The 22,023-nt window shown below is 33.0% G+C and overlaps 1 protein-coding gene across 3 annotated transcripts in view; it reads right to left on the bottom strand.

The window, feature by feature from the left end:
- Window positions 1–1,687: 1,687 nt before the first annotated feature.
- Window positions 1,688–22,023, bottom strand: part of LOC134267144 (potassium voltage-gated channel subfamily KQT member 1-like) — a 45,857-nt gene continuing 25,521 nt past the window's right edge. For 2 of the 3 annotated variants that reach the window (XM_062749366.1, XM_062749364.1), the window contains exons 5-15: window positions 20,233–20,311; window positions 17,303–17,399; window positions 16,811–16,939; window positions 15,214–15,324; window positions 14,858–14,953; window positions 7,028–7,241; window positions 6,659–6,797; window positions 5,406–5,481; window positions 5,139–5,233; window positions 3,863–3,968; window positions 1,688–2,472 (exon numbers count right to left, since the gene is read on the bottom strand). In XM_062749366.1, coding sequence (XP_062605350.1) covers window positions 2,371–2,472; window positions 3,863–3,968; window positions 5,139–5,233; window positions 5,406–5,481; window positions 6,659–6,797; window positions 7,028–7,241; window positions 14,858–14,953; window positions 15,214–15,324; window positions 16,811–16,939; window positions 17,303–17,399; window positions 20,233–20,311 — 1,244 coding nt within the window. In that variant the 3' untranslated portion in view covers window positions 1,688–2,370. Of the gene's footprint in view, window positions 2,473–3,862; window positions 3,969–5,138; window positions 5,234–5,405; window positions 5,482–6,658; window positions 6,798–7,027; window positions 7,242–14,857; window positions 14,954–15,213; window positions 15,325–16,810; window positions 16,940–17,302; window positions 17,400–20,232; window positions 20,312–20,361; window positions 20,441–22,023 lie in introns of all 3 variants that reach the window. The other variant, XM_062749365.1, reaches the window with a different exon arrangement.

Here is a 22,023-nt window from a genome sequence, read left to right as displayed (position 1 = left end):
TTTCTTAAATTTTTAGGAAATTTAAGTTATTTTTATATGCGCCCTATATTTAAATTTTTCTTATTTTCACATATGGTAAACAAGTCATATAGAGATACAAAATGATACAAAAACAAAAAGTTTTGACCGTTTACTTTACTAAGAGAGTAAAAACACTTTCTATAGATTTTTGGCTCATATCTGTACTAAGATTGGAAGCTTTAAAAAGCTAACATAATTGTTGTTTGTTTGGAAAATCATATAATATTTATATGAAATATTTTAAAACTTTAGTTCCTTATTATTAATTTAGCTAACATTTGAAAAAATCTTCAAGTCTTTGATCGTGTAAAAATTATAACTAAATTCGTTGTTCTACCAGAAAAGAAGATATTTTCATACACCACTATTCCGCCAAAAATATAGTCCCTGCTAGTTTTCGAAAACAATTTACCCTTTCTATTTAAAGTTGTACAATTGTGATGAGGAAAGAAAAATATGGTCTTTTAAATCTCTTTCACCTAAATATGTGACATATAAGCAAATATACATTGAATATTTCATCTACTCAGAAACCAGAGAAGAATCCTACCTTAAGCATATGCAGAAATTACGTGGTTATGATTTATTAAGCAAGGATGCTTCTTCCAAAATTGTGAAATCATGGCCCCTGGCTCAGCAATTCTGGTGTTAGGGTGTGGCTCTGTACCATATACATGTAGGTAATTATATTATATATGGAAAATTATCAAATATCCAATATATATTCAGGAAAAGCGAAAAGAAACATCAGCTATGCATTTTTTAATTGAAAATTGATCTATAAATATATTTTAGGTTTAAAAATATGGATTTTTTTCACTTATTCAATATTCAGTCTTCTATTTCCTTTATTTATTATACAGATAGTGTAAAAAGTTTGTGCTATCAGTGCAAAAAACAGATTTCTAATTTTATATCATGCTAATAAGCATTGGTATCGAATGCAAGATTTTTTTTAAATAAAAAGTTCTGATTTTCTTTAAAACGGTATTTATTTTTTACTTTTATTACCGTCTTCCTTGGAAGACGGTATACAGAGTTAACTTAAGGAACATTGATACTCTGATAAGAGAGATAACTCTTAATGATACAAATGTTTATTATTCCCTTATAAATTTGTCAAGTTGAAGTGCATTTTTTGTCAAATTTTGCCCCGCAAGCCATGCTATAATTGTTTGCATTTTATTCAGCATACACATTTCCTTTTGAAAATCATTAAAGTTCAAGAACAAATCTATATGAGTGAGCAGGGGGTTTATGAACCTTAAGTAATTTACAGTCTTCGGACTATGAACTTCCTCTCTTTTGTGATTGGTAGAAATTGCATGGTTTAAAATTTTTCAGTTATTTCATTGGTTGAAATGTTGTATCCTTAATTAGACATTTAATGACACAAAAAAGTAAAACCCTTCAGGGATATGTATTTTTTATTACGGTATTTAACAATACACAACGTAACCACGAAAATATATAAAAGTACTAGTATCTCTCACATATCGAAAAATCTGCTCAAAATTTGAGTGCTCTTCATCAAATATTCACACCTCGTTCACTAGATTTGAACAATGTCGGAAAATGTTTTTTTTTTCGTATGATTGACAAAATACAAGTATACGTAATGGAAGAAATATATCGTATTATCAGTCTATACGTCACAGAATGGTCTGATTTTGTCCTCCTGCTCCCTCGTTCTTATTAAGAGACATTGGGAGGGTGATTATATCTTTATTTGTTGCCCTTTAACAATTGCTGCTTCACCTTTTGTCCTCGATCCATTTGTGCTGTCGCATTTCAGTCTCACTCTCTTTTTTACAACTCACAAACAAGTGCAATAGCTAAACTCAATCACAGAAAAATCATTCATTATTCGAGATTGTCCTGTACAGGAAAAGGTCTCTTGATAAGAAAACCGGTATTTTGAAAGAAATAATATTTTCATAAAAATGCATTATTTTGCAGTTAATGAAATGTTCTTTATTTGTACTACAAAGGGGTAAAATCTATGTGGCGTAACATTTCATTTCTTTCTTGGAAAAATGCGTAAAGTAACAAAACAAGAATCTGAGAAAGTATAAAACGAGACGAATTACCAGTACACAATGCATTCAATAAACTAGACCTCATACATTTCCTGAGATTCTACTTTGTTTCATTACCACTTTGATTGATAAAAAGGATCTTGTGCAATATAACAACGTACATAAAAATTCCTCATATGTGCCAGGTATGAACATAAAAAATCAAAAATCACAACCTCAGGAACAAAACTGCAGTTCAAAGAGTTCTTTTTAAACTTTATAAGTTCATTGGTTAATCACGGTCACATGATCATCATGACATAGGCCTGCCTCAAACTTCATCCTCCTGCGCGGACTCGTTCACTTTCTTGGATTTCAGTAAAGAATTTATCATAAACAATACCTGATCTAGTTTCTGGTCCATTTTATTTAACTGCAAAATATAAGAACTTTATATTAAAATAAAAGAAAAACAAATAAATTTAATAAAACAAGAACAGTTTCAAAAACATATATTTCCCTATGTAACAATATTGAAATGGTTAACTTTAAATCTAGAATGCCTGTAAAGTGAAAGTGAAACAAAAGTAACCTTTTGCACATGACCCATGTAGTCAAATTTAGTCTACTCTCAATATTTTACTTCTTAGTACCAGCGTGCCAAGTTTAATGATTTTCAAAGATACTGAGCGGTCAATCTTTTCCCATGTCCTAAACTTAAATTTTGTGACCTGGAAGTCTAGATACATAGGCGTCGGAACCGGGGGGGGGGGGGGGGGCTAGGGGGGGCCCCCCCCCCCACTTTTTTTCCAAATATATACTTAGTATAGGCATTGAACATGTCTTCGTAGGTTTAGCCCCCCCCCCCCACTTTCCACAGATACGCCTTAGTATAGGTTTAAAATGGGGAAAGTGGTGGTGTTTGGAAAAAAAATTTGGTACTGAGTTCGAACCGAACCCCCCCCCCCCCCCCCCCCCCCCCCCCCCCCCCCCCTTCCACGACGAAATAGGATTTTCGTGTTTGGGAAATGGACATTTCTTTTTTTTTTTGTTTTTTATTTTTTTTTTGTTTTAGTGCTTGTTAGGTTTTTTTGAAGGCACACAAATTTTTTTTTTTACACTTAGCCCCCCCCCCCCCACACTTTCAATTTGCTTCCGACGCCAATGAGATAAGATATCAACTCCATGAGAAAAACCAAAGACGTCAGTCGAGCAATTGTAACGCGTCATTTGAATGGGTAAACCTGGGTTGCTTACGTCATATTGACTTCTGTCAAAAACGTAATACTATCAATCCGCTTGACGTTACATTTAAAATATGAACAAGTTGAAGACGTTTTTAAGGGAGAAATTGTTTTGTTTTCTATACTTAGTGATAGAAAATTATATTATAAGGAATGCATTGATAAACAGCAACCCAAGTTATACTGATATAACCTGGGTTGGGTCCGTTTACGTTTTTTCTCTAAACCGTTTCATACAGCATAACTTGGGTTGCTATTTTAATTCATTCCCTAAATGTCTTCTGTAGTTTGACCTTGACCTTTGAAATAAACACATAAAAATCGTTTCAATAGAGGTCATTTACTCCTTAATACTGAGAACCAGTGTACCAGGTTTAATATTATGTCAAGTAAGGGGTATGTAATATATTTAACAGTCAATATATTCCCGTGTCCAGTTTGGCCCTTGATCTTTTGACCTCCACTTAAACTCCCTAAGGGGAACCAATGTACTATTGATGCTTCAAAATACTTGAAGATAATTTTATATATTTAATTCGTATAAATCATTATTAATATTCATCGTTTGTAGTTCAATACCTGATTTTCACACCGGACAACTCTTGCACTGATGGTTAATTTTTCTCGGTCCTTATGGTAACCACTGGAATATAATGTGCTGGGCTTCCCGAGTGTTTGGTCTAACCTAGCAAATAAGGAAAGAGGTTCCGTTTTCTTGTTCTATTTCTACCCAGAGTTATTGTTCCTTTAACTTGCCTCAGATTATTGTTAAATATTTACATTCGCTGTGTTTTTCTAGTAAGCTTACTGTGAAATTGATTTGAAAAACATTTTCGTGTATACTCACGCGTAGAAATATACTCAGAGAAACGTGCGTTAACGTGACGTCACAATGAGACTGCAGCGACGTTAGTAAAATGCAATAATATAGGACAGCGAGAAATTCAAATATTGAGTATATTTTAGTTGCCTCCATACAGGTAAAATGTAAATATAAGGAATGTTTTTCAGTTTAGTGTGAATTATCGGTGTGTGAATCACACAGACTTGCACATAGGCATATGCCTACGTGACAAGTCTGTGTGATTCACACACCAATAACTCACACAAAACTAAAAAACATTCCTTAAATAAACCTAACATCATGAGATTTTTTTTCATAAAATAATCTTTTGAACGCCACAAAAATATACATAGGTGTAATGTTTATCAATTTTGCCATGTGATATCTTAAAATTCGGGTTATTCTCACAACGTTAAGGGCCCTGAATTAATCACTTATCGTTGGACTCCAGACAAATTTCATTGGACACTTTTATGGAAAGACTGTAGCGATATCTTTAGGAAAAATTACACTTTAAAAGCTTGTTTACTGGTTTTTTTCTTATCTCTCAACCAATCAAATTTAATTTTTCGGGGAGAAACAGACTTTCACAAGTCCAATGGAGAGTCTGTCAACTGCTTACTTTCTGTATACGCTTTATATTAATTTATGTAAGCAAATATCTGACTAGTACTCCTCCGTGAAAGGAGAAAGTCCGTATAATGTCGATTTCAATTTGTCAGGGGTCCAACGGTTACGTTTTGACGCAAGACCTCTAGCGTGGTGATAAGATTTCAGGTACATGTATATCCGCCTGTACATCTTTTTTATATTAAGAATGCAGTTGTGATCATTATTGATCAAGTTTCTTTGTAGTACAATAATCTATATATAGAAGTGACAATTTATTTAAGATTATCGTTAAAACAGCTCAACGGTTCTTAATTTTATTATGAACCACATAAATGTCTTAATCTTTAATATTTATAAAAGTTATTTTTATCCACTGTGGCTTCGTGTTTTAACCCTTACCTTCGTTGTAACTCTTTGATTCGGACCATCATATTTAAATGACCTTGAGAGTATTGCTCTATTACGTCACGTACATCATAGGGTTTACGTGCTTGCTGTTGAAAAAAAATTGTCATTTTTTATGGCTTGTTTGTTTAATATGAAGGTATTCTCTGATCATTCTTATGAAATTCATTTCTTTTGAAATGTATCTATACATTTTAGGCATGAATTAAATGATAAATTAGAATTTGTATAGGCATTAAAAAAATTACAAAAAATCAAAACCTGAAATTTTCGCCTGGCTACAAAATATTTGATTTTTCTAATGACTCTAATAGCTGTTTTGTGTGCGTCTGTTAATCTGAAATGAAAAGTACATATGGCACAAAATTTACTTCGACTCAATTCACCACAATCAATGAAAAAGATCAGAGTTCTGGAGATACGCTAACTGAACATTGGAAATTTGAGAGCAAGCAAATTACATCACATTCCAAAAGCAAATAGTTGTAAATTACTCGACGGCATGTCATTGCGTGGATTGTATAGGAAATGCATCTATTTCCACTCTGTCGTTGCCCAAAACATGACAGACAAAACTGAATCGTTAGAACGCATCATTGCATAATCAACATGCGTTTGCTAAATGTTCTTATCTTTCAAGTTATTATCATTTGATGCAACATGAACAGTTTTATCTTTAGATACTCATCTCTAACTTCTTCTTTTCTAGAAAATCTTTTAGACAACTAACAGAGCGAATTAGTATCAACCTCAATTTGTTGCTCAAATCCAAATCTGAACATTTTTTTTAAATAAATGACGATAAATATAGGCTTCAAACCAAATAAATAGGGATCACTTATTTCTCGAGTTGAATTCTACATATATAGATGTGGATAGTGATCACACATTATTGTGCCTAGATTTGAGCGACTCTAACCTTCGGAAATTGATGTTTGCTTTCTAGCCAATACTGTATACTGTAGCAATGTTGTTTTTCGTCGTCGTTATTGTTTAGAACTAAGATTACACATTCCCATGTTTATAAACTTTTTTCTCCATTATTTAAAACATCATTGATCTTAAGTAAACACTTTTCAATGTAAAATTTACAAGTATATTTCTTTTACTGCAATATTCCTACACAAAAAATACGAGGAAAAACAATTATCGATCACTCTTTGCCAAATCCAGGGTAAACTAAAACCTACAAAATATTGTATACAAATTTGAACAATCGGAAGCCTTGCAGTTCTTTCAATATTTTTTTGTAAAATATAACAAAAAAGATAGATATTTCCCTTTGTCACCATCCTCACCCTAGAATTGTGAGTTGTATAAAATTGAATTGACGTCATCGAGGATGTTTGCTTTCTGATTTGATGGAAACCCTACACTTCCAAGGGAAAATGAGTTTTAATTAAAATATTTTTATATAGTTTTTTACCCTGTCCGTCCGTTTGTCTGCTTGTCCGAAAGAAAATGAACGGACATATTATCTTATGATAAAAATTCAAACTTTGACCTTTACTTACTGGACTACTTTTTCTGCTTCCTCATTATCGTAGTCATTGTCATCCATGTAGTTATCCCCAGTAATGCTATTGGAATGATACGTACTAGAACCTGAGCACTGTCTTTGGAAATCCCTCCGCGGGTTTCGTGGTGTACCAGCTTAATAAAAGAATTCATATTCATTTAAAAAAAAAGGGGGGGGGATAATTTTATTATACCAAGTGAAGATAAATTGCAAAGTAATATACCGGGTATTTCAAGTGAAATTTCAAGTTGTCCAGTCAATATCTGGTTATGCTGTATATTTACAAGTATATTCATAATGCTGTTTCTACTTTCAAAAATGTAATTCCTGTTGAAATATGTCTTTTTTCCCCATTTTTGTATACCTAATTTGTCCTCTGTAAACACAGAGGTCATGCTCTCCCTATAATGATTTCCCAGGGAATCCATTCTTGAGGAGCGTCTTTTTCTTAGCGTCAAACTTGCGCGCCGAGCCATGCGCGCTAACATATTTTCCTCATTGGATGCGTCATGAATGTGGATTTTCCACGTGGCCTCAGAATGGTGAGCCGGATCAGCGGCAAAACAGCGCCACACACACTGAAAGAAGAATGTTAATGCTCTTTTATGCAATTCCAAGCTTCTTTTTACTTATACAAATCAACCAATAGCTATTTTTTCTTACGAAAGGAAAAAATATGCAATGGTGATCAAAAGGGAATGTCTTGCATTTAATTATATAAGGTAATATATTTTGTCCAAAGTAGGAATTTATCACGCGTTCAATTACCAGAATTGAAGGAAATGACGTAATGTACCTCACCAATGAAATACAGTAATTGTACTTTAAAATACACTACACTGCATCCAACCGACTGAAATCAATAATAAGCGTTTACCTTACCGATTGGTTAGTTAGAGTTGGTTACCTGCCCCTGTCATGGTGGGCAGTGTTTTTTTACGAGCAGAGCAGATAAATGTAAAATATTAGGAAACCGAGTGTGGGTAGATGGAAGTTATCGGTTGTAAGTTACCGTAGTTGTTATGAATTACTATGTATTACTTTATCGCATGTACTATGGTGATATTGGACTGACTTTTTGCAGTAAATGCAGTGTTTGCTTATGAGTTGAACTCACCATAGAGGCATTGAACATTTGAACATTTGAACAACTGAAACAACTGAAAAATCTAAATCTAAACTGTTATTGAACGTTATTATCGTCTTTACTTTTGATTAACTTTGCCATAATATCTAATCAAATCATAATGAGTAACAAAGACTCATCAAACAAAAGGTGTATCAGTGAACTTTCGCTTGACATGTCAAGATCATTCAGTGATGTGATCCAATCAACAAAAAAGTCTCGGGATGGCTCATTGTCAGACCAAATTCATGAACAGGAACCTATTCCTACTCAAACATCTACTCCTGCAAATATCAAATGTGCTACAGGTGACCTAAGTGAGCAACAACATCATGTTTCCCAGTACCCCACCCCTCAACTTTTAGTATCAGGGCCTATCACAATTTGTAGTGAGGATATACAAAAGATAGCAGAAAGTGTTAAAGCCTTACTCAGTGCTGACTTAGCCTCACTCACATCTGAAATACAAAGTATTGTTAAAAGCGAGGTGCAGAAAGCAACTGAGCCCCTGGAACAAAAAATTAAAAACCTTGAAAAACAAAACAAAGATTTGTTCCTTAAAGTTGACGAACTAGAGCAATATGGTCGCAGGCCTTTAGTTCGAGTGTCTGGTATACCCGAAACGATGAACGAAAATACATCGGACAAAATCATGGGTGCCGTTACAGCCGCCGGTATTCCTCTTCAGCGAGAGGATATTATTGTATCTCATCGAGTTGGAAAACCTGATCCCAACCGAACACGCCCTAGACAAATAATTGCCCGATTAAAATCAGTGGATCTTAAATTCCATCTTGTCAAAAATTCAAAAAAGTTCGCAGAAACTGATGAGACAGCTGGCATTACCATTAACGAGGATCTAACGAAGTATCGTGACAAGATCATGTTTCTGGGCAGACAACTCTGTCGAAATCGCAGGATAAAATCAGTGTCGTCCTCCAATGGCAAGATCAAAATTTACGATCGGAACAATGATTCTCATTTTATTCGAGAAGAGGCAGATCTAGTACCCTTTGGACACGAAATGGCAATCGATTAAATTGTTACAATCTGAAATGCGTTTAAATAAATTTAAGACATAAACTTTCCTCCCACACCAGTTTTTTTTTCTCTTTCTTAGAACTCATGTAAAATGAACTGCATCATTTTATGTCTTTTGTTCTATGCAGTTCAACTTACTTGTTCCTTTCAAGACTTAGAGGTTCAATCAACCTCAAACTTTTTTGATGCAAAAAGATCTTGTAAAAAGTATTGTGTGTACAACTCAGTGTTTGTATATATACTGAAAGGAAAAAGAAACGCATATTTTACTTTTAGATTAAATTAAAACTATTATTTCGAAAATGTTTTCCAGTATTGTTATCAAACATTTTAATTCATCTTTAATCTACAAGTTACCAAAATCTTGTGTGACTTTGACTGATAATTCCTGAGTTATTGAAATTGATACGTCGATACCCCCCAAATTTAAAATAAAAATTCTCATAATCTCCCTTGCACATTGGTAACAGCCTTGATTTTCCTGTGCATTGAGTTCACCAGAGCATTTATCTTTCTCATTTGATTATTATTCAACTCTTCCGACAATAGTCTTAATGGTTGATAGAAGCTGTATTATTCCAAAGCCAACAAATCCCCCCGCCAAATGAGTGCCACGAATTTTCATTTTAGGATAGAATTTACAGAATCCAGCTGTTTTGGTACACGTGAATGTTTGTGAGAAAGTCTCGACAAACACTGGCTACATTTTCCCAGTGTGAACATGCTAAAAACATTACGCACACGACGTGTACGTGCGCGCGTGAGAGTAAAATCGACGTAAAAGTTGCCAAGCTGGCGGACCAAATTAGAGCAGAGAAATTCTGTCAATTTTAGGGTGAAAATATTGGTATGATAGTTTGCTGTATAAATATCGGTTTCAGTGATAATACCTTGACAAGAACCGAGGAGACGTGATGAAAAGCCCTGTCTTGATGTGACGTTGTTACGCGTCAACGTCACCGCCATGGTTGGTTGGAAACCTTTTAATTTACTCTCTGACAACTGAAAACCCCTTTCTTGTTGAAAAGTTTGAAACAAACTGCACAGCAACATCTTGTTGCCTTTTCATTCACTTACGCAATTCAATTACTGGAACCATTGTAACTTCCGTCAGCCATACCATGATTGCACGAAATTTATACTGATTTCAAATGCGGAAAACGATGTCTATAACTCCAATGCATCGATTAGCACCACAAAATGTGATCATAAAATTGTCATCATCAACATGCACGTGTTTTTGGCTTTTTATCATTTCCCCTACGTGACGCCATACATTTCATGGTTGAGTAATTTTGACCAGCAATTATTGTGCACAGTAATCAAAATACACATTTGACCAATTTTCATAATTTTCGGCCTTTTAGTTAAATATATTTCGCTATTATGCTATTATGCGTTTCTTTTTCCTTTCAGTATATTTCCTACACACAATATTCCTGTTTCCTGTTTCTTTGTTTTGTTATTATTCTCAATGTATATTTCTTTGTTCATTTTTTTGTTGTATTATTTTTTTGTGTTATACTTTATAATCCTTATAACTTCAATTGTCATGCTTCATGCATTCCGCTGAATTTACCAAACTCTGTATTTTTTGTCCCATCTATAATGTTGCTCTTATCCAAAAACACCATTGCAGCACCTTTTTTATTTCGTACTGTACACTTTCACCAAATTTTAGACAATGGGTGACTCTGTTGAGCAATACCGTGCTGCAATTGGTCTTTTTTATTTATCCTGTAGAGGTGTATGCAAGTCTTACTCATTCCATATCTCGTTTTGTGAATTTTTATTGCGCGTTCTTTATAGTATGATCAAAACATTACTTAGAAGTTCGACACGGTTTACAAAAAACTTAGTGTATATCAACTTTTACTTGCAGTTGTTTACGTTTATATTATTAGCCTGTGGTGATATTGAGGTCAATCCAGGACCCACTATCGAAAGTGTCCTTGACATTTTGCATCTAAATATTCGCAGTATAAGAAACAAATTAGGTTATTTGAACTCATTCGTCCATGACTTTGATATATTGTGTTTTACTGAGACCCATCTTGACCATACCATATCGAATGATAATCTATTATTAGATGGTTTTAGTAATATAATACGAAAAGATAGAAATTGTTTTGGGGGAGGTGTTATGATATATTTTTCAAATCAGATACATGTAACAAGACGCCAAGAATATGAACCTGCAAATTTAGAGTGTATTTGGTTAGAAATCGAAAACCGTACCTGTAAATACTATCTCTGCTGTATTTATCGACCTCCAAACGCTGATGCCAGTTTCTGGACTAAACTTTCATGGAGTTTAGATAAAGTAGGAGAATCCTCGAGTAAAATCATAATTGTTGGTGATATAAATGTAGATTTGTTAAACACTCCTCAAACACACATAATACGAGAAATAGTTTCAAATTCCAATCTTGTCAATAACATCCACGTACCAACGAGAATTTCTAACAATACACGCACGCTTCTTGACCCAGTTTTCACTTCAGCTGATATTCAGGTACATGATTCGGGTGTCCTTGAAATTGACCCAGCTTTTAGTGATCACAAAGCAACTTATATTGCACTAGCCTCGAATATAAATTACAATCGCGCTTACGAAAGAAAAGTATGGGATTATAAGAGTGGTGACTTTGACAAATTAAATTCCTTAATACAAAATTGTGATTGGGATAAATATATCAATGATGCCGACAATATAGACGCGGCTACTGACAATTTTTCAAACAAATTTCTCTCTTGTGTTAGACAATCTTTCTGTGAAAAAACAATTACTATTCGTCCACGAGATAAACCTTGGATGGACTCCATTCTGCGTAAAACTCTAAGACTTAGAAATAGATTACGAAATAAAGCATTAAGAACGAAGAAAGATTCGGATTGGGCTGAATTCAAAAAAGTTCGGAATACGTTCAATAACATGAAAAAATACGCTGTAGCTAATTACTATGACAATATAGAAATGCACCTAGTAGACGCAAACAAAAACAACAACAAATTATATTGGAAACTAATGAAGGACGCATTTAATGTTAAATCATCCAATGATATCCCTCCATTACAAATTACTACCGATAATGGGAAAAATAGCTTAGCCTTTTCTGATCAAGATAAAATTGAAGCACTCAACAGTTATTTTTCATCCATCTCGTGTATTGATGATAAAAACCATAGTCTACCACAAATCTACTCTTCATGTAGTGATAATCTTAGTAATATCATAATTAATGAACAAGAGGTAGTTGACATTATTTCAATAATTCCTGTTAATAAAGCCACAGGTCCCGACTGCATCAGTCACAAAATGCTTAAAAATACTGTTTCTACTGTTTCAAAACCATTGACTATGTTATTTAATAAATCACTATCAGAGAATGTTTTCCCGTCCATGTGGAAAGTAGCTCATGTATTACCTCTCTTTAAAAAGGATGATCCGTCTTTAGTGTCTAACTATAGGCCTGTGTCGTTGTTAAGCTGCGTTAGCAAAATTATGGAGAGAATTATTTTCAAACACGTGTATAATTATTTTCATTATAATAATTTATTTTATCGATATCAGGCGGGTTTTTTACCTGGTCACTCTACAGTGTACCAACTTCTAGAAACTTATCATAGCATTGTGCAAAGTATAGACGAAGGCAAATCGTGTTGTATGGTTTTTTGCGATCTATCTAAAGCATTCGACAGAGTATGGCACAAGGGTCTTCTTTTCAAATTACAAACGTACGGAATATCTGGTGATCTTTTACTGTGGTTTACAAGTTACTTGAGAAATAGATCACAAAAAGTTATGTATAAAAATCTGCTATCATCCAACCTCAATATATATGCAGGTGTGCCTCAAGGCTCAGTTCTAGGTCCTCTTTTATTTTTGATATATATTAATGATGTTGCTGAAAATATGCTTACAATGTGTAGATTATTTGCTGATGACAATTCACTGCAACATGCATCATATAATGTACTAGATATAGAATACAGGTTAAACCACGATCTTGATGTTTTAGACAAATGGTCGAGTACATGGCTTTTAAGATTTAATCCAGCAAAAACAAAGGTTGTATTTTTTTCGTTAAAACATAGACCTGTTTTACCTAACTTGTATTTTCAAGGTAATGCACTGGAGTTTGTATCGGCGCATCGCCATTTGGGTATATTGTTGTCACAAAATCTCAACTGGTCTGAATATATAGATGGTATTGTTAATAATGCTTATAAGAAATTGGGGTTATTGAAGAAGTTGAAATTTTCAATCGGTAGGAAAAATCTTTCTCTTTTGTATACAACATTTGTAAGACCTACACTTGAATATGCTTCAATTGTCTGGGATGGTTGCTCTTTATCTGATGTAGAAAAACTTGAAAAAGTACAATTAATGGCTGCTAGAATAGTTACTGGTCTTCCTATATTAGCTTCAAGAGAATCACTCTATTTTGAAACAGGATGGGTACCTTTGAAAAACCGTCGTTACCAATCTAAAATGATTACAATGTTCAAAATTAATAATTGTAATGTACCGGAATATATACAAGACATAGTCCCAAAGAAACGAGAACACACATCAAGATACAATACACGAAATAAGGATCAATTAACTATCCCAAGGGGCAGGTTAGAAATATTTAACAAATCTTTTGTACCTGATGCAGTTAAAAAATGGAATTTACTGAATAAAGATACAAGGGAAGCCATCTCAGTCAATTCTTTTCGTAAGAATATAAGTGATAATAATCCTAAAGCACCATCATATTTTTTGTTTGGTAAACGTATTACCAACATTATTCATACTAAATTAAGGCATAACTGTGTTTTGAACCAAGACTTATTCAAACGTAATATTATTGATAATCCCTACTGCTCTTGTGGTAAACACGAAGATGCCTATCATTTTTTCTTTGTTTGTAAAAAATACTGTAATGCTCGAAGTAATCTTTTTGACTATCTTTTTCGACTTGATTTAAACATCATAGATGTACACCTACTGCTATGGGGCAATGAAAATCTCTCAATCGAAGTAAACAGTGACATTTTTGCCGCTGTTCATAAATTTATAAATGAATCCTGTAGATTTAGCTAGATATATTATTGAATCTTATTTGTACACGTTTTTGTTTCTATTTTGCATGACAATTATTATGTGTTTTTTAAGGAGAAGAACTAGTAAGTTGTTAGAACTTGTTTCTTATCCTTTTGCTTGACAATAAAATATGTTCAAAACAAAACCTTACCGATGAACTAAACTATCATTACAATTAAGTACATTAAGGTACCTAATCTATACGCTAGAAAAAAATTATCTGATTGGAATACACTGGACTGACCAATAATATATTCAGCTTAAATGTACCTAACCAATGCACTACAATAATGTACCAAACATTACACTACAATAATGTTCCAAACATTACACTACAATAATGTACCAAACATTACACTACAATAATGTTCCAAACATTACACTGCAATAATGTACCATACATTGCACTACAATAATGTTCCAAACATTACACTGCAATAATGTTCCAAACATTACACTGCAATAACGTTCCAAACATTACACTGCAATAATGTACCATACATTGCACTACAATAATGTTCCAAACATTACAATAATGTTCCAAACATTACAATAATGTTACAGTACTTGAAAATTACACTTCAAAACTTCGCTTCAATAATGCACTTCAAAAATATACACGACCAACAAAATATATGGTGATAATTAACCGTTCTCAAAATTCCATTGAATCAATACAAACTGGGAGTAAAGCAAACATGCTCCACTTAAACAATTAACAAAGGTGAGATCAGGTGCCATGGATAAGTAAACATCCTCCTCCTGGTCACATCCTGCGCTGCTTGTCATGATCCAGTTAACGTAAAAATTCGTCAACAATTCGATCTGCATTATCCAATACACGACACTAATATATCTCACCAATAACACTATAACAATGAATCCGATCACTTCACTACAATAATCTACCTGAACAATACAGCAGGTTGACGTACCTGGATAAGAGTGGCAGCTGCTGGGATTTGCCTGTTGAAATGTTTCTGTCGCTGCTTCTGTTGGACTTTGAGAGCGAAGCCCGATCCAAGTATGCCCTGGTGAATTATAATGATGTCAAATAAAATACTAGTATATAATTTGTACTATCCTGCACTATTGGAACATGTAAAGTTCAATTAACCCAAAAAAATTCCCCACATCATAAAACAGATAAAGCATTCAAATACAGAATTTGTATTTTTTTTGCAAATAAATAAGACGGTCATACATCTTGGTTTCTTTTGAATAAATAAATAAATATACGTTATAGGTTATCTCCTATGAAAAAATCTCTACAGATAATATGAAATCTTACTGCAGGCAAAGCAAAGAAGGATATGGCAAACACTGCAAAACAGGAGGCGACAATTTTTCCTAGCCAGGTTTGTGGTACTTTGTCTCCGTACCCGATGGTCATCACAGTTATCTACAACAATATTGTCAATTATCTGTTAATGAAATATTCGTTAATATCGTTTTTCTCTTTATACAATATTCTTTAATATCATTTATCTGTTTATATAATATTCGTTAAGCATTTATCTTTTTTTTATACAATATTCTTTTATCATTCATCTGTTTATATACAATCCGTTTATCATTTATCTGTTTATAAGGGGTGTTAAGAAAGTTCGTTCCAGGATGAAATATTTTCAAAAATTTCAAAGTTGTGCTTAACTGAAGAGATGAATTTTGAAGTCTGACAAAATCACAAGTGTGCTTTAAATTTATAGCACTTCATTTCTAGTGGGAAATTATAGGATTTTTCCTCCATATGAAAATATATATAACATCTTTAAAGCACCCGAATGATAGAAATGCTTGCCATTTTGACTGAAAATAAAGGATAGTTTACTGTTGTTTCTTCATAGCTTATCTTGCATCAGACAAACTAATGAGCGTAGGTATATAAACGATAGATCACTTTTCAAAAGAATAGGTTTGTCATTTTGGAATTTTTTTTTTCAGATTTGATAATTTTTGCATAATATTTGAAAGGATGTCTTGACCTGTGTGCCTAATATATGTCAAAAATATGCGTCATCCCAAATTTTTCTGAAATGACATCATCTGTTTTAATACCTGCCCTCCCCTTATTGATTCAGCAAAAGACAATTAAAACCTTATCAGTAGCAAGAATGGACTCTGTAAACATGAAATACCACAAATTGTAAATATCTTCTCACCATATTTCATTTTTAAAATAAAAGAAAAATGTGGAACGAACTTTCTTAACACCCTTTACAATGACTTTACAAAGTCATTTTCTTTCGATGGCTTCTTTTACTTTCAATTTTGGATAAAAAATACCAACTTTCCTCACACAAAGACTTCATAATAAAGCTTAACTGCTCTCAATTAAACCCTCATAAGAATACATCTAAATAGCTATTTATAAATGAAATAAATATATATCAAGCATATGCGGTGTTTGTGCACAAAGAACAACATGAATGGCCATCACAGAACATCCGAATACACAGCAGTTTTACAAAATATAGAAAAAATACCCGATTTCCAACAGAAGGTGTCTGGTTGTATATTTTTAAACTAAACAAAATCTCTCAAAACCTGAAGGGAGAATTTCTTGAAGGGAGGTTCAGCAAATAAACAATTAGTCGAAGAAACCTACTCACAACTTAGACAGACGGAGTCTGGATTGCTATTTATACAATGAATGATAGCAATCACAAGTTATCAGTAAAGGGCATACGGCATTTGAACAAAAACAAACTAAACAAAACTACCACACTTAATATCTGTCAACATCCGAGCAGCTATAAAAGTACATTTTTTTTTAAATCTGCAACTACATTAACGAAATTCAAGTACTTATAAACCGAACAGGTTGACTATGACTATAACTTTTTTAGAACGGACTTTATATCTATAAACAGGGGAAAACTACTCACAACTCCCCACCAGAGGGCGTCGGCGTAGCTGTTAAAATCTTTTCTTTTGTCACTTCTTTCTGCGAGGTAAACAAAGTACGAGGAGAAGATAAGACCCAAGAATCCTATGTACAAAGTCGTGATCAACTCCTGCAAGTAAAATAATGGTTTGTCCGGTCATTCTTATAGACTTGGGGATATTTTTAAGAAATACTGTATATTAGATGTACAGATCCGCCGATCCATGCGCAGATTTAAGATATATAATTCAATATAAGTACAGATCCGCCGACCTATACATATATATATACATGTATACAATTTTTAAAACCATTTCATTGATAAAAAAAAAACAATTGTAACGAAATTTCAAAAACTTAAACGTAGATCTCTTAAAACATTTTAATTTTTTCTCATGTCATTATTAAATCAGATTTAGATCAAATGTATATGCTCCCTTCTGAATAAGATAAATGCGTCTACAGAAAAACAATCATAAAATGAATGAATTACCTGTCGGTGGAGATATATAACGGAACCTAACAGGCGCCATGTCCCACCTTGTCTATCCACATGTAACATGCGCAATATCTGTAAAAACCTGACACCTCTGAAAAAACAAACAAACCAACAACATGTTTTCAAAATAATTTTTAATAAACGTTCAGCTGCAGTCATCTTTGAAACTTTTTAAGCTATTTTTTATACTAGTTATAAAAATGAGAGCAATAAATCATTTTATTGATTCCGATTAGTGGCAAAATGAAAATTTCATTAAGCAAAAGAAACAATCATCTTTGCGCTTGGAGAATTCGCACAACAATTAAAGATAATACATTTCTGCAATTTTTTTTGCAATTAGCTAAGCATCTATAAATGATAAGCATGAGCAGCCTTTATTTTTATATAAATCTTATGCAAATTTCTAAGTAGAATATTACAAATAATACTCTTGCAGCAAATTTGCATGCAAATTTCAAGCGCCTACGCGACAAGGAATTTGATTATATTTGTCTGGTCCATCAGAGAACCAATTTAATTTTTGTAACCAATAGTTTTTTTTCTCTCAGCATCTGCAAAACGATTACTTTTTGCAATTAACTTTGGCCGCTGTGAGACTTATACGGGTAAAATGTGTCCTTGGTTTACACCGGTCGATTCCATCATGTCACCATATTGCAGTAAACGGACACGACCTCACAATTTATTTTTCTCTATCATCCAAGGTATATGTCTCGAGAACTGATGGTTTACTTAAACTCCAGCTTTGACGGTGTTAGAGTAAAAATAGAAAAATTAATTTCTACTGCACCAAATGCTGCGTATTGAGACTTCATGTCATCCTCAATTTAGCAGTTTTGTTGACAATTACTGGAATATGTGTCATAATCATGAATCGTGGTCGAGTCTCAACAAGATTTTTTTGTCAGAATTGTTCGATTTTTATATAGAATTAAAAACTGAACGATGATTTTTTTTCATTTCTCCTTATGAAAAAAATGTCATTTAATGCCTCTAATTCAGAATATATCTCTGTTTTATATTTAAATGTTTTACTAACTATAGAAGATAGGGCAAACTAATTTAACTCTATGACAAACGAGATTAATATTTTTTTCTTTTCAATCGTCAACTTTTTCTATTCATGTAGTTATATCCCGGTACAAGTATTTCCCCTTTATTTTATTAACAACTCCAAATTATTCCATACACAAGAGAGTGCCCCAGTATGATCGAGGTCGGCAAGCTACTGACAGATACGTTGATATTATAGGGATTTTAACAAGCTCATTAGAAGTCAACATTTCGTAAAGTCGTTTTAATGACCTTGTTAGCAAATTTAATTTATCATTGGGTTGTATTCTGGCTGACTGGTTTCAGATTTATTTTGGGTCTACCCAATTTTTTTTACAGGCTGTTCGTCTGCTTTTTACCTGCATATCAAGACACAATTTCATTCTACAGCTTTTCATTTGAACTATCTGAGACGACTATAAATGTAGCATTATTGTATTTCAGTATTTCACTGAAAAAATGAACATACGGATTTAATTTAAAAGTAATGCTGGAGCAATACGATACAAATTCTATTGTACAGATTCAGTTTTCCAGTTTAGTATCAAGTTCATTCTTATCAGATTGTCGATTGGATCAGTTAGATTATTCTACTTTAGAATTTAAGTGAACTCACTGATGCTCTTATGAGGAGGTCGATTCACTACCAAGCTTATCTTAATCCGCGTTTACAGTCAACGTACTTTCGTTCCTTTGCTAATTATACTCACACGCACAAACTTATTTATTTTGTAAATATTCATTGAATGAAAAATGAACAATGTTATTTAATATTTATATTTGTAATTCGAAAAAAAGAAGTAATTCTTGCATATCCCAATAAAACACAGTGTGTGTGGATACCTTTTTTATTGAAAAATCAAATACTGGTAGCATATGCCTATAATTCCTCAAAATTATTATATTTCCAATTTACATCATAGTTTATGTTAGAAGACAGTGTTTCTTCTAGCGTTTAGTAACAGTTTCTGTACGGCATAGTATTTTTTATGAATTAGAAATATTGTAAAATTTGAGATTTTTACATTTGTAAAATACGTGCATCTCAGAGTATAAAAGAGCAAATTGCTTTAAAATTAGTATCAATATGAAAATCATTTTAGAATAACAAACTTATATATTTATTTAGTACACATCAAATTATTTTGATGATAGAATATCTATTACTCAAACAAAAATATACCTGCTGTTTTTTTTTCAAAGCTTAATTCTAATGACAAGCAAATAAGGCTTATAAGCCAACTAGTCTCGAAAAGCCATTAAGATTAGAATGAAAGGATACCATACAACAGAAATGACACAATACGTGTTTGTCAAAGAAGAGAATGCGTTAAAGCTAGAAAAGAAGTAATCAAATCTACATCATGCATTTCTCTAAAAACACGTCTCAGTCTTTAGAAGCAGATGCAATCCATCGCCTGTCATAACCTTGGTTTTATTTACGCGTGGCCACTCTCTAATACCTGACCAAGAAGCTACGAGAGTTTCTTGACCGATTAGTAACACATTCCTGATGCTAAAATGGGTTTCTACGATAAATGTTGCTGCATTATTATCAGCAAATGTCCATAACAACCATTTGTTTATATTCATCATTCGATCAACACATTCAAACACGTCTACCACAAAGTGATATGTTTATCAGATCGGAAACAATCTCTTCAGATATTCAAAAATTTGCAAAAAAAGGTCCAGGAATTGTTTCCGAAATGATACTAATTACAAGTACTTTCTACATTTCGCAATTATTGAATGATAGACAACAAACGAAGACATATCAAGAAAGAACAGCAAAGTTCTAGATCCTGTACAAGCAGACAGGAAGCGGAAGAAGACAATACAGTGACGTCATCACAGTCAAATTTTACCTTATCGCGGAAGTAGCAAATACCTGCCCCTCAGAACCAATAGTAAAAACGCAAATAGAAGCCACGACAACGATTAGATCTGTAAAAAGAAAAATGGTGTCCATAATAAACTATTCTAGGTGTATATACCTTATTGCTGACGCGGCGAATATCTGCCCTTCGGAGCCAATTGTAAAAACAACCATGGAAGCCAAAACAACAAATAAATCTGCAATTAAAATGTTTTTGTCATAGTAACAGAGTGGTTGTCATGGTAACAAGGTGATTGTCATGACAAAAGGCTTTCAATCTTCCGTATTCTTGCAGAATCAAAATGAAATTGAGTTTATAATTAGTATTCAAAAGAAAATATTAATTATTAGGATTGCAAAAAATTATCATGTGAGTCGATTTTAGACTATGGTGTTAGAAAGACAAATGCTAAATCCCAATATCTCATTTAAAAAAAAATACCGGTATCTAGAACGTTTTAATATTTTGCAACTAGAGGTGCAATAACTCGCTCGAGCCAGCACACACTTAATTCCCTGTGTTCAGGCATTTGAAATCAAAGCATCATAATAGCTTAAATGAAATCCTATAAGTTGTATACTTATTTTCATGATATCAGATCTATCTATCCAATGGTCAACGATTTCTATATAAAACCATGTCGCTTAAGCAAGCGCTTTTGATATGTGTGGATAACGTTTATCCAATGCATATCCCTTACTATACAGTTTCCTCATTCCATACTATATTTAACCTCTCAATGTCACATAAACAGAATTAAACATGTGTGTGTATTTAATTATTAGGTGAAATAAGAAGAAGGAGAATTTAATAAAGAGTAAAATCTTATATTAAAAAAATATTACAGCGGAAACCACTCGTGTTTTAATTCACAACGCATTATTATCAGTGACGTAATAATATGGAATAGATCTGAAGCGTATGTCATTGGATAGAAAGTCAAAAGAGGTTATTCATCGTTTTAGAATAAAACATTTAGCTTGAAAATATCCCATGTTTTGTGACGACTTTTATCAAATGCATTCTCAATTCGTTATCCAAGAACTGCAAGAAAACTAAATGTTATTTAAATTTTTCAAATTCAAAAGACTTTTAAAAACATTTTTTTAAGAAAAGATAAAATATACTTTTAAAAAAAATATTATTAGCTCTACTGGTCAGAGACTAGAAGAGCTTATGCGATAGTAATGCGTCCGGCGTCCGTCTGTCCGTCTGTCTGTAAACAATTTTTCAAAATGCTACTCCTCCTACAGTTTTGGTCTAATTTCAATATAACTTGGCACACAAGTAGACTACACTAAGATACATAATTCTGTGTATATCGGTTTTTGATTTGGATGAACGGTGTTGCCGTGGTTACTAAAAATAGAAATTTCTGTGAAATTCTTTCAAAATGCTACTCCTCCTTAAGTTTTGGTCTAATTTTAATATGACTTGGCACACAAGTAGACTACACTAAGATACATAATTCTGTATATCGGTTTTTGATTCGATGAACGGTGTTGCCGTGGTTACTAAAAATAGAAATTTCTGTGAAATTCTCTCAAAATGCTACTCCTCCTACAGTTTTTGACTGATTTCAATATAACTTGGCGCACAAGTAGACTACACTAAGATACATAATTCTGTGTATCAGTTTTTGATTTCGATGAATGTTGTTGCCTTGGTTACTAAAAATAGAAATTTCTGTGAAATTCTCTCAAAATGCTACTCCTCCTACAGTTTTTGACTGATTTCAATATAACTTGGCACACAAGTAGACTACAATAAGATACATAA

This window comes from Saccostrea cucullata, unplaced genomic scaffold (assembly GCF_032062105.1).
Source record: "Saccostrea cucullata isolate Sc308-1 unplaced genomic scaffold, CSIRO_AGI_Scuc_v1 ctg245, whole genome shotgun sequence".
Lineage (NCBI taxonomy): Eukaryota > Metazoa > Mollusca > Bivalvia > Ostreida > Ostreidae > Saccostrea > Saccostrea cuccullata.
Note: the sequence above shows the minus strand (reverse complement) of the source record. Positions and strands in the feature narration are given on the sequence as shown.